The following is a 12,530-nucleotide window of genomic DNA, read 5'->3' on the forward strand; positions in this document are numbered from 1 at the left end:
GTACTAACTTTCCATGCATTCTGTGCCCTGAGTCTTTCCCAGGGGATCATTCAGGGATCCATCAAAGGATTAACCTTTGGCACGACAAATTAACAGATGTATCTGTAGAAACAAACTAAACTATACCTTGCAGTAAACTTGTATAACCTGTACCATTCCTTTCCACTTGGAGTTTTGCAGATGGCAGGTTATCTACAGAACTGAGCTCCCATCCTTTTTAGGTGCTGCTACCTCTGCAATCCCACCAGTGCACAGAACACTCACAGTCCTTGGCTGTCTCAACACAGGGAATGCCCAGGTGCTTTCCTGCCAGTCTTCCCCTGCAAACTCATGTTTGGGGATTGCTGGGGGAGCCTGGACTGCAGTGTGATCCTGTGCAGGCTGGCAGAGCAGGCTGGAGGTCAGTGCAGAGTGGGGAGCCCTGGGCCTGATGCTTTCCCCCGACTTTGTCCTAGGACTGCTTGATCACCTCCCTGTGCTTTGACTTTTGCAAAAAGAGGGATGGGGACCGGTTGCTGATGGCCCTGTGCGCAGCTGGGGTAGGGTTCTGGCTAGAGAGGGAGTTGAGGGGGGAACTCACTGACACTTTTGTGTTCGCTGAGCTGGAGAGGGTTTGGTGCAAGTGTTTCATTCTCCTGTCCCTACAGCCACCTGTGTAACATTTCCTTCTCTGGGGGTTCTGGCATCACTCAGCAGTCTCCTCTCCTCGCTCCAGCCCCACGGGAAGAGCTGGAGGGGTTGGGGCAGGTCCAGGGCTAGGCTGGAGCTGGAGGGGGGGAGGGGAGGGGGAGCTATGGGGGGAGCTGGTGCGCGGCGTGCGGGTGTAATTGTGGGGGCGCGGCTCTGGCGGGGGAGGACCGAGGCAGGTGGGTGTGAGGTGTGGGTGTGGTGTCGGGGAGACAAGAAGGGGTGTAGCGAGCGCCGTGGGCTGTGCGGGGCGGGGGGGGAGGGGGGGAACAGGGCGATCCTCCCCGCTCGTGATTGGCAGCGCAGCGTGTTCCCCCCTCCACCCATCCTTCCGCGGCTGGTGCTGCCCTTCGGCCGCCGCGGAGCGCGGGGCGCGGAGGGCCGGGCTCTCAACGCTCGCACATCGCACCGCCGCTCCCCTCCTGCCTTCCGCCGCTCTCGTTTGTTTTAATTTTAATATTTTTTTTTTTCTTCCCTCCTCCTTTTCTCCTCCCATCCTTTTTGGGCGCTTCCCCGCTTGCCCGCCCGCCCCGGCGGGCTGCCCTCCGCGGGCGCGCAGCGCGGGGCCATGCCGGCGGGGCCGCCGGTGCTGCGGGCTGCCCTCCTCCTCATCCTCGTCCTCCTGCTCTTCCTCGGCGCCCCCCCGGCCCGCGGAGCCGTGTACACCAACCATTTCTTGGTGGAGCTGCGCGGCGGGGGCCAGGCGGAGGCCGATCGGGTGGCGGCGGAGCATGGCTTCGGCGGGGTGCGCAAGGTAAGCCCCCCGCGCAGGGGCGGCGCGGTGCCCTTCGCGTTGGGATGTCCTCTTCGTGGCCATCGCCGGCACGGTGCTGTCCGCTGCTCACCTGCGGGAAGGGACGGAGCGGGGCGCGTCCGGCTGTCCTCGCGTTAATCCCCGCTTCCCGAGGGGGTTCGAGGAGTAGTGGGTACCAAGCGCTCCTCGGCGGCGGCGCAAGAAGGGTGGCTGTCTTGGACTGGAGAGCAGAGGAGTTTCCCCACATGGTTGCCTTACTATGTAAACATCCTGCCATTGAGGAGCTCCCTATCCTGAGGGGCTGGGGCTGCCGCCCAGGGCTTCCTGAGCGCGGCAGGAACTGTTCGGAGAACCTGAGAAAAAAATTAAAGCCTGATATCCATGGAGAAGCTTGCACACAATTTAAATGGAAGATTTCGTAGGGGGGTTGACACTCAAGTTTGCGAGGCTAGTGGCTTCTTAATATCCCTATTATTCTCCTCGGGAAATAGGATGACCTTAGGCTGAAGAAGCTGCTTGGTATTAAGCATGATAAGCAATCAGTGCTTCTCACTATTGAATGTAAGTTGGGAAACTTCGGGTGCCATTGGAGGTTGTTTTCACTCCTGAGGTCCCAGGAAATCAAAGATAGCCAGAGTGTCAGGGAGTCCTCTCCTGGCTCCTACAAATAGCTCTGCTACAAATCTTTCCCATTCAGATAATAATTAGACCTCCGAGTATGCTAGGGTACAGTCAGACCTGGGGTGAAGACAAGGGTAGAGGCTGATGGAGTGCCCTGGTCAATATAATTCCTGGCAGACTCGGTTTGGAGGAGCAAGGAAGGAAAGCGGGCTGTGAGCATTCCTCCTGCTGCTCTTGTTTAGATTTTTTTCTTTCCCTAGCAGTTATGCAATGAGAGCCTGATCCTACTTCCAAGGAAATGAATGAGAATAGCATCCTGAACTTGGATGAGTGAAATGACTGAAAACCTCGATTTAAAAATAAAAATTAAAAAAGCCTATCAAGTGAGACTCCCTCCCTCGGGTTTGCCTTGTTTCAACTCCAGTGGGAGCTTGTTAGAGAAATGAGGACAAGATCATTGTTGCTGTGACCACAGCCAACTCCTGCTGCTGATAAGATGCTTTTGTTTTGGGCTCACAGCCTTGTCCTGATAGTGACAGAGCTGGGCTGCTGTTGCCTTTGGGAAAAGATTCATTGTGAGGAGCAGGTTTTGTTACACGAAATTTATATACAGCTTTTCAGTCAACAGTTTTCCCTTTTTATTTCCTCCCTGTTTGTGCCCCCTCCTGGGGATATCTGACTGATAAGGCCTTATGAGGAGGGAACGGTACTTTTCTGCATAGTTCAATTTCTTATGACTTTTGGTAGATGCTGTCAGATGATCCTGTGATCTGCATAGGAAAGAGACAGGGGGAGAGAGGATTTTGTAGGATGGAGAAATGCAGCTTCTGGGCTGTCAGAATCCTCTCCCCTCCATCATGCCTCTCCCCAGGATGCCTCGGGCACATTAGGAGACATGTAGCTTCATCATGGAAATCAGCCTTGTAGCTCATCTCAGCAGAGAGCTGGAGGGAAGTCCCTTGGGTGTGTGAGAGGAGAGTACCTGCTTTCCAGGACACGCTGGGGGGGTGGAGGTTGGCTGTTTCCCGTGGACATGGGTGGCTCTAGGAAAGAAGCCCTGCAGAGCCATGGCATGCCGTGTGTGTGCCTGTGGAGTGGGGCAGCAGGTGGTTGCAGTGGCTCCTGTACGCGGCACATGCTGTCCCAAGAGGTTTCTGGGTTATGTCATCCCAGTCCCTGAAAAGCTAGAAAAGCCTCCCACCCCCTCCTACACAAATGTGAAAGGAAATAGCACCCTCCTATCTGCAAGGTAGTAATTTTAGGGAAGAGGAAAAGTTGGTGGGGTTTGACATTTTGCTGGCTGTGTTGGAGGATAATTCATGAGAGGCTGACAGCAATCTCTGCTCTGCAGGGGAAACCCGTAACGGGGCTTGGGTGGCGGTACTTGGCTGGGAATAAAAGCTTGTGCCATCTACTCCAGTGGCTCTTCAGCAATACTGAAGAGCCTCCTCTCTGTTTTGCTATCATCAGGCTTGTCTGGCATCTCTGCTTACAGTCTGCAGACTCAGCTTTAATGGCAATAACGTTGGTGCAGAAAGTTGAATGTGGCCATGTGTGTGTAGAGAGGCAGAGCTGTTAGTGGCAAACTCTCTGGGGAAAGTACCACATGGAGATATGCTGTCTAATGAAATATTCAAAAAAATACCAGAAAAAAACCTCAAATTATACCACAAGGAGATGTGATCTTTTGATACTTCAATGACACATGCTGTTTGGATGATATAATGATTTTTTTTATGTAAAACAAATCCAGTTACCTTCACCCATACTGGAGAAAAGCCATTGTCTGAAAATAATCACCTTTATTTCAGTGCAGGGATTTTCCCAGTAGGAGCACAAGGGCAGATTCAGCCTTTTTTTCTATGTGTGAATTTAAGATGTGTATGAGAAGGATTTCTTTTATGCCTGCTATGTATCACAGACCCCTTTTAACATGACTTTATGGGAGCTGATTTTTAAATTACATATTTTTAGTGCACGTTTTTCCCCCAGTAACAACCAATCTCTGAGCAAGTGCATATTACATTTACTTAATAGCAGATTTCTGCAGAAATACATGAGAAAACATTGCCTTGAAGATTCTTGTTATGAACTATGTGATGTGCTTTTTAATTGATTTTTTTGGCCATGCTTCCTACCATCATTCTGAAACCACTACAAAACTTCAGGTGGGCTAAATGTCTACCTTAAATTCAATGCTTGATGAAGAAGGGCTTGGTGCTTTACATAAACAGGTGCTTATGTTTAGATCTGTGATTCTAATGTGAGTTAGAGTGTCAAAAACACTAGCTAATTTTTCTTTAACCTTCCCTGAATGCATCCTGAATTCATACCTCTTTGTAACTCTGATTGTGCTCTTTGATTTTTATTTTTTTTAATGTTTGCAATTTGTCAATCTGTTTGTACCTACCAAAATTGATTCTTTGTATTTCTGGTGAAATACTGTGATAAAGCATATTTTTTTCTTAAAATGCTTAGCCTTATTATCTCTGAGCTTTCAGGAGTCATGAGGATGCCCCCCTAGTATTGTGAGAACTGCAAAAGGAACAAGTTTTTTAGCTTTGTTTGGTGTGTTTTCCCTTTTTGTCTGCCTCCTGGCATCGTTACCGCCAGAATACATTTCTTAATGCAGGCTGAAAAAAGCTTCTTTCTGACCTTGCCTGGCAATTCTTAATTAATTTCTAACAAGGAGAGTTGGAAGAAGCATTTAGAAATGCTCCTATTTTGGAGATCAGAGTTTAGGCATCTCTTTCCATTTCATCAGCAGCACTGAGACAATCCACAAAATGCCACAGTAGCTAAACAGCTAAATGTTCTGCTTCTGGTAGCATTGAGGTGAAGGGTTTTAAACAATTAGGATTCAACGGCTTCAGATTTTAAAATAAGGACCAAAGCAGATTTCAAAGCATGGGGATTTTTATGTTCCCCAAAGCTGATCTGTTTTTTATCTTGATGTATAACCTGATCCCTTCTCCCTCTAAATCTTGGAAAACTCAACGTATATCTCACAGCAGTGACTTCTCTGCTTCCAGTTTTTGCTGCTGGTTGAGGATCCAGCTTTGTGGAGCCTACCAGTAACTGGGAGTTTTTGGGGTGGTTTTTTTTTTTTTTTTTTTTTTTTTTTTTACATTGCATAAATACAGACTTACTTAAAGCAAAACTTAACAGGTAAAGAAGCTGTATTTCTTGCTGCAAGAGCCCACTTCTCTGCATCCAGGCTGGGAGCCTGTGTGGTGGGAGTCGATGTGATATAGAAGGCAAGACCAAGAGGCAGAATAATGACTTTGCAGCCTTAGGAGCTCTTTGCAGGGATCCTGAAAACTTCATCCTGGGATTTATGCACTAAAGCCTTGAAAATCCCCTCCTGTGCAGATCAGCCTGTAAATCTGGAAGTGCTTGCCTAGCTTGGCTATCTAAGGTGCCAGACTATGCTTCTGCATGCCCAGGAATCAGTGTGACAGACAGATGGGATTCCGTGCGTGTGGAAAATGCTGGCTGTGAATGTGGGCCTGTTTGTGTTTACAGATGTGTGTATATTATATACATATGTATGTTTCTTGTTCCTTTTCCCTAAATACCCTTGCTTGGAGCAAAGAAGAGTAGAGAAAGGTGAATTCTTAGCCAAGCTCCTGACTGACCCAGTGTGCACAGGTACTAACCAGCCCACTTGCGCGTATAGGTGGTGGTCCATACTTCACAGATAAACATGCCTGTGTTACCTTCACGTGTGCTGCTGTCCTAAGTGCTTGTGCAGGTGTTAGTTGTGGCCAGATGAAGGCAGCACGGAGGGTGCAGGAATGCTGAAGCAATGAAGCATCCCGTGCAAAGAGGAGGCAGATTGCTCAGGCCTCCCCACATGAGGCCGGCTGGAGTCCAAGGACTTAAGATCAAGCCTCAGACTGCAGTGTTTCCGTGCATTAATACATGTTTAATAATTTATTAGCTTTGTGTTTTATGCTGGTGTAGAAGAAAGGATGTTTGCTTGCAAAAGCATTTCTTTATTACAGAAGCAGAAAAACCTGGTAGACGTAGAAGGTACAATGTAAATTTTCTGAGGAACCCAAGAGCTTTAATTTCCTAGATTTCACAGTTGCAATTTTGTATTACTAAGACAAAAAAAAATGTAAATTACATGCAAATGCTAATTGTGCAGCACTGAGATTTCAAGAGGCATAGCAGCTCACCATAGCAGCAAAAGCTGCAGTTTGCGTGCAAGAGAGAGTCTGAGCTGATGTATTTAAATAAGGGGGAAGAAGCAATTAAGTAACATGAAAAGTTTTATCCTGCTGTGGGCAGGCACGCTGCTGAGTGGTGATGTAGAGCTCCCTTTTCCAGAAAAGCCTTAGAAGAAAGTAACTGGAGAAATGCAGAGAGAGCTGCTATCTGCATCTGGAGGGAGCCTTGTCAGCTCTTCACAGGTGGAGTCCAGACGTGTCACTGGGCACAGGCTGAAAAGGCCTATTTGCTCGTATTTACACTCAAAGACAAATATTAGTGGAATTAAAAAAGAGTTTTGCTGTGCTAGAAGTGAGTTTGCCTCATATATGGAAATACTGTATTACTTCAAAATGTTGCTTTTTTTCGATTAGAGTTTTTTGATTTTATTCTATTTTGCGTTCTCCCTTGGATGCAGCAAGAGCCCCAGGAGCAAACACTGTAACTGGCTAACTCAGAACAACAACAAAAAAATAATAATTAAAAAAAAAACAAAAAAACAAAAACAAAACCAAAAAAACTCCTGTTACTTAAATGTAATCACTTAAACATATGAAAGCTGTAACTGTCAAGAAGAAGAAGATGGTAAACCACAGGCTCAAGTACATCCCTAACCCAGTTTCTGTAGAGCTCTTCTCTACCAGAGACTCAAACCGACTGTTTGTTGGCGGTGAGTGTTCTGTTTGAGCTTTAAAATAATTACCTTGACAGATTTTCAAAGCATTTAGTATTTGAGTGTAAAACAAGAAGGTCAGACTCCCCTACCAGAGATCCCTGCTGTAATTGCTCTATTACTGTTTTGAATATGTGGTGTAGTTGTTTCTTGGCAAAACATGCACATTAAACCTTACCTTTCTAGATTTTTGTTTTGTTTCCTGAACTACAGCTCAGTAAACACAAAGATATGAAATTTTAGCTGTTTATAGAGCTGCCTGCATTTATAATTTTGTTTATTCCATATTGCTTGAACCCACTGGCAAAATAGAACATGTGGTAGAGACCCAGGAACTGCATCACAAGTAATTCTTTTTTCACTTGTTTTTTGTTTTTGTTTTTTTTTCCTGATGCTCAGACCAACTGGGGATGTGCAGTTATTTGTTTTTATTTACGTTATATTTAGTTTTGCCAGTGTCAGGGAGAAAACACACAAAGAATGTGTGATCCCAGCACAGCAGAACTGAATATGGTGTGTACTATCCCATCTCCTGCCATCCAGCCCTGAGTGCCTGCCCGATGAAAACTTGTTGTGGTGTGCTATGAAGGCACCTGGGACACCTTTCTGCTCCAAAAAGTAACTCCAGGTCTGAGAGGCTTAAGCAGCTGAGCTTCCATCTGTGCTGGAAGTGGGGATATTGTGGGGTGCCATCTCCTGCCTTCCCAACCTTGCAGAAGCTGCTGGAGCAGAAACAGCTTATCCAGGCTCCTCCTGACCAGAGGCTGCCTGCATGCCACCAGGCCAACAGTTCCAGGACAATATGGCATCATGGACACTGGAAGTGGCCAGTGGCCCCCTGAGTACTTTGCTAGAGCCCCTGCTCTGGAGGGTGCTTGTGAGATGGGGGAACCACCAAGCAGAGCAGCTGCAAGTTCTTTGCTGATACTTGGTGAGAGCAAACAGCCTGTTGCCCTGTACTGTGTGTCAACCCTGGTGATGCTCCTTTCCCTGGTTTTGTGAAACCTCTTCAAAGTATTGCATGGAGTGACATCAGCTCCCCAGGTTGTTTCTATCCTTTGTGCACCTCTGTGTAAAAGAGTTATGTTGGTGTGTGGAGATTGCTGTGTCACGCAATTGAGGTTCAGGATTTGCACCACGAGAGACAGGATTCATATATAGCAAACAAATCTCTGGCTTTGCTTCACTTCAGGTGAAGCCAATTCCTTAGCTATTTCAGACCTGTGCAGTGGAATTTATAGTCAAAGATGTTACTTCAGTATCACCACTAAATAAACAAAGATCATTAGAATGGTCCTGCTGTAAGTCTAGGGTCTCCTTCCTTCTGCCCAGATAGCTTTCTTGCAGATGACTTTCAGGCTATTTCTGGGCTCTACAACATGCAGATATATTAATTGCCTGAATATGTTTGAACTTTGGGATCCCATATGCTGTGGGTCTGTGTATGGTCCTCCTTAAAGCCCTGAGTAGGCTTTTCAGGTGCTGAAAGCAGTTTGAGGGCCATTTCTGAAAGGCAGTATGGATATCTGTAGCTGTTAACCTACCCAGAGTTGAATTTTCCCCCTGATCTTTGGCTGCAGAGCTGTGCGGCAAAAGGATAACTGTTTATGCAATAGTACCCTGCCTTGAAGACTTGGTTTTTGGTATCAGGCCAGATATACAGATCCCATTGTCATGCTGAATGACCAGACCCAGATGGCTTAGGTTGCTGAATGAGGGAGAGCAATTTGTTTCTAGTTGGGGAGTTCAAATCCAGATTAGAGCTCTAGACCAAAATAAATTGTCAGTTCACTCCCAACTGGAAGTGCTTCCATCTGAGATCCTGTGGTATCCTTGGCATTTTTTTATTAGCAGGCAAATGGTCGCAGGGACTGACTACACTGCTAGAGCTTGGCTTCTTCAGAAAAGGACAGAGGTGTTAGAATTTGTGTTATCTTTTTGAAAATCCAACTATTGTGTGGAAGTGGAAAATAGCCTTCTAGCCTTCTCACAAAATAGGACAGATGACAAGATGTAACACCCTACCCACCCTCGGAAAACTTTTACTGCTGTAACTATACTGATGTAGTTAAAATGGGAAAACAAACCCGATTGCAGTGCTGTTACTATCAGTGTAGGAGTATTGACACGTTCAACTCATTCCAAGACAGAACAATATTAGCAGAAATTTAATTTCAACTAGATCTTTTAACAGTAAGACCTCGTTGATTTAAAAAAATCTCCCCAAACCAATCCAACAACAGCAACAGAAAAAAAGAGCATCAAACATCCTGGAATAGTTATACTGGTAGTACTTTACAGTGTAGCTAAGTAGAAGTTTGCATGTGATCCTTTCCCTCATCCATCTGTGGAATTATTCAATTAAAATTAATACACAGAGTTCAAGTTTCAAATGCTTGTAATAAAGTATTTGCAAAGTTGTTGCTGAAGCTATGTAGAATTTATTTGGTAGGTAGTTTCAATTAGTAAGTTCTGAGAAACGTCCATGCTCATGGAAAATTCTGTGAGCTGGAAATCAAGCCAAAGTGCTAAAATGAATGATAAATTCTGCCAGTTCGTATTAAAATATTATAGCCTGGAAACCCTCCTATGTAGTTCCAGTCCATAGCATGGGTGGGTAGTTCTGTGAGAGCTGTAGTGACAAATTCAGGGCTGTTGTTAATGGATGTAAAATTTACCTTTGTCCTGCAATGCTATTCCAGGCGTCAGAAACCCTGTTCTTTTTTTTTTTCTTTCAACTTTTTCAGATAATTAAATGGGTCAGGTCTCTACAGGATGCTGGCTGCTTGGTGGCTATAAATATTGCAGTGAGCAGCCCAGAGCTTCCACCAATCCCTGGCCTCTGGTGGGAGGAAGCTGAAGTGCTCAACTATTTGTCAAAGACAGTCTGGTGTGTTGCTCTTGTAAATCAAGGCGAGCTCTACATTTAACTCTCATAAGTTTATTGAAAAAACAAACCATGTGACACTGAAATGGAGATTTAATTTCAGTTCAGCCTATGCTGTGGGACAGAAAGCACTGTCCCAGAGAGAGCTGAATTCGGTGTGTGCTGTGTGAAATCCTGCGTGGCCACAACAGACAGTTTATCATACAGTGTGAAATCTGGTTTGGTCATGGATTTATGATAGGAGCTCAAAACTGTAATTCAGCTGAACGCTGGCTGTGTTCAGCAAATAGCAGGAGCTTGGACCTAAAAAGGAAATTATGAGCTTACCCAGTCTTACCATTTATACACCAGGATTGTAAACAAATTGGGTAGTCAAAGCTCCAGTTTACCCTCTCAAGGAGTGAACTGGGACATAATGTTCTTTGTTATGTATTACCTACCTTCTCAAACAAAACTTCTGTGTATGTTACATTCTTAACCACTTTGTCCACAGAAAGCAAATGGAAATAGTGACCTCAGTGTTTACATCAAACCAGTCAGCATGTCCCAGATACTCCTGACTGAACTAGATTATTTGCTTACCTGATGAGTAAGATGGGAATATGTCAGAGCTGCTTTCTCCTATGGAACCAAACTGTGAAAACCTGAAACCTAACAAATAAATATTTAAATTTTATTTTTATAAGTAGAGAAACTGACACTGTTTCAGGTGGTTGTTGGATATCAAACTAGAGCCAAACAGGTGAATCTCTTCCTTGTATGGGTAGTAAAAGAGGTGGAGTATAGCCTCCCCTTTCCCAGTGACAGAGGATCCTTCATTCTGCGTACTCATTCTTTATTAGATGCCAGTGAAATGAGTGTGACTCTGAAATCTGCTCTATGGGTGAGCACTGTCTTTGTCACCTACTGTGCAACACCAAGTTGCAGCAGAAGCTTCTGCTTAAGGTTTTTCACTGCAGCCAAGATACAGTGAATTAGCTATAACCATGACTGGTGGATTCCCATCAGTCCCATAAGGACCTTATGCTTCCCTGTATCAATTAATTTTAGAACTCTTTCAACTGAATTTAGCTATTTAGAAGTTACTCCCAACTGGTTGTAAAGTAGAACTGTCTGTTCAGAATTTGGGTGAAGAAGTGTCAAAAATCAGGACTGGAACACATTTGCAGGTTTGGAGGAATCGGTTAACATTGGTGGAATGATGGCTGTGGATCAGGATCCCATCTGAAATTTGCTCTTTGCAGCATTTCCACCCGTTAATTTTTACATTACCGTTTAAACCCCCAAACTTCACAGGCAAATGTACTTTTCATCTCTTAACTGTAAAACCATTCAATTTCTCCTACAGTTAAGATATAGTTCAGAGTAAAACCTGGTGTAAGTAATGGTAGAATTTGCCTCTGACCTGGTCTTGTAATAGTGGGGATTAATGTCTGTGACTTCCTCTTAGCAGAGTCAAGAAACCTCACAAAAATGAGGAAAACGGCATCATCCCAACATGTCCTCTTTTTCTTGGCTCTGCTGGAAGTGTTTTTCTTAAAGCTTCCTTCTCCTGCTCTTCTCAAGCCTACTATTTTATGTTGTATAAAAAAGCCCAGGAGAAACAGTGTGACCCTTCTGTCCTTTAATGTCACAGTTTTGCTTCCAATTGTTACCCATCAGCTTCTTTCCCATAAAGCACATATTTTCCTCCAGGAACTGGCTGCTTCTCTGATAACTGGAAGACTTGTTCAGCGTGATGTAATGGCAGAAACTCCCTGTGAAGCACTTTCTGTCAATTGGCTACTGCTTGGCAGCCTAGCATTAAACAGACATGGAGAGAAAAGGAAAGGATAAGGGTTTTGAGTTGCAAGAGAGCTCAAATCTTCTCTGAGTCTTGGTAAGGGCTTGAATCTTTGCATTAGAGTAATTCACCTTTTCTGTGCCTTCTTGAGTAGCTCTTGTCAGTGAACAACTAATTCTGGTCTGAGCTGCTCTTATAGCACTACTTCATTAGAGTTTGAGTTCCTGACTTTGCTTTTAGGGGCCACATGAGCTGGGCACTTGCACACGTATTTATATTCTACACACTTTGTCATGTGGATGTAGATTTAAAAATAATGCTGACGTGCCTTGCAGAAATTCATGTCCTGTCCCTTCTCCATCTGTGAGATATGAGTACCAGTAATTTGTTTCTGGGGCACACTGCATCTTAATTTTTTTTTTTTTTTTTTTAAACAACAGACTTTATCGCATAGCTTTTATCTCAGTGTTTTTGGAGCTCATGTGATACCAGCTTCCTGTGTGACAGTAGTGGTCAACCTGTTTGGTTACGTGTTTAAAAGGAGAGATGGGTTGTAAACCAGGCGTGAGGCAAAGTGGCTCTTGTTAGCAGTGCTAATTGCTGTCAGCAGTATTGATCCAGCTCAGTTAGAAGTATACCATGGTCATTCAAATTTGCAGACTCTTAACTGAATCAAGCTGTTTCTTATAGTATGAGTTTTCCTTAAGGCAGCTGTACTGATAGGAAGAAGAGATTTCCACCATATATTTATTAAATATATTAAAGTATTTACCAAATATTTGATGCTGAAGAAGTACCTGATTGCACAGATATATATATATAATGGGTATATCTCTAGATATACCCATTAATATATGTTTACAATGGCACTTGACGTTTTATGGTTATAGTTTTAGAGCACAGTCTATAG

The 12,530-nt window shown here is 44.6% G+C and overlaps 1 protein-coding gene across 1 annotated transcript in view; it reads left to right on the forward strand.

The window, feature by feature from the left end:
- Positions 1-991: 991 nt before the first annotated feature.
- The window catches only part of PCSK2 (proprotein convertase subtilisin/kexin type 2), a 102,632-nt gene continuing 91,093 nt past the window's right edge, over positions 992-12,530 (forward strand). Inside the window, 1 exon segment of the mRNA XM_064647592.1 lies at positions 992-1,441. Coding sequence (XP_064503662.1) covers positions 1,256-1,441 — 186 coding nt within the window. The 5' untranslated portion in view covers positions 992-1,255.

This window comes from Pseudopipra pipra, chromosome 3 (genome assembly GCF_036250125.1).
Source record: "Pseudopipra pipra isolate bDixPip1 chromosome 3, bDixPip1.hap1, whole genome shotgun sequence".
NCBI lineage: Eukaryota > Metazoa > Chordata > Aves > Passeriformes > Pipridae > Pseudopipra > Pseudopipra pipra.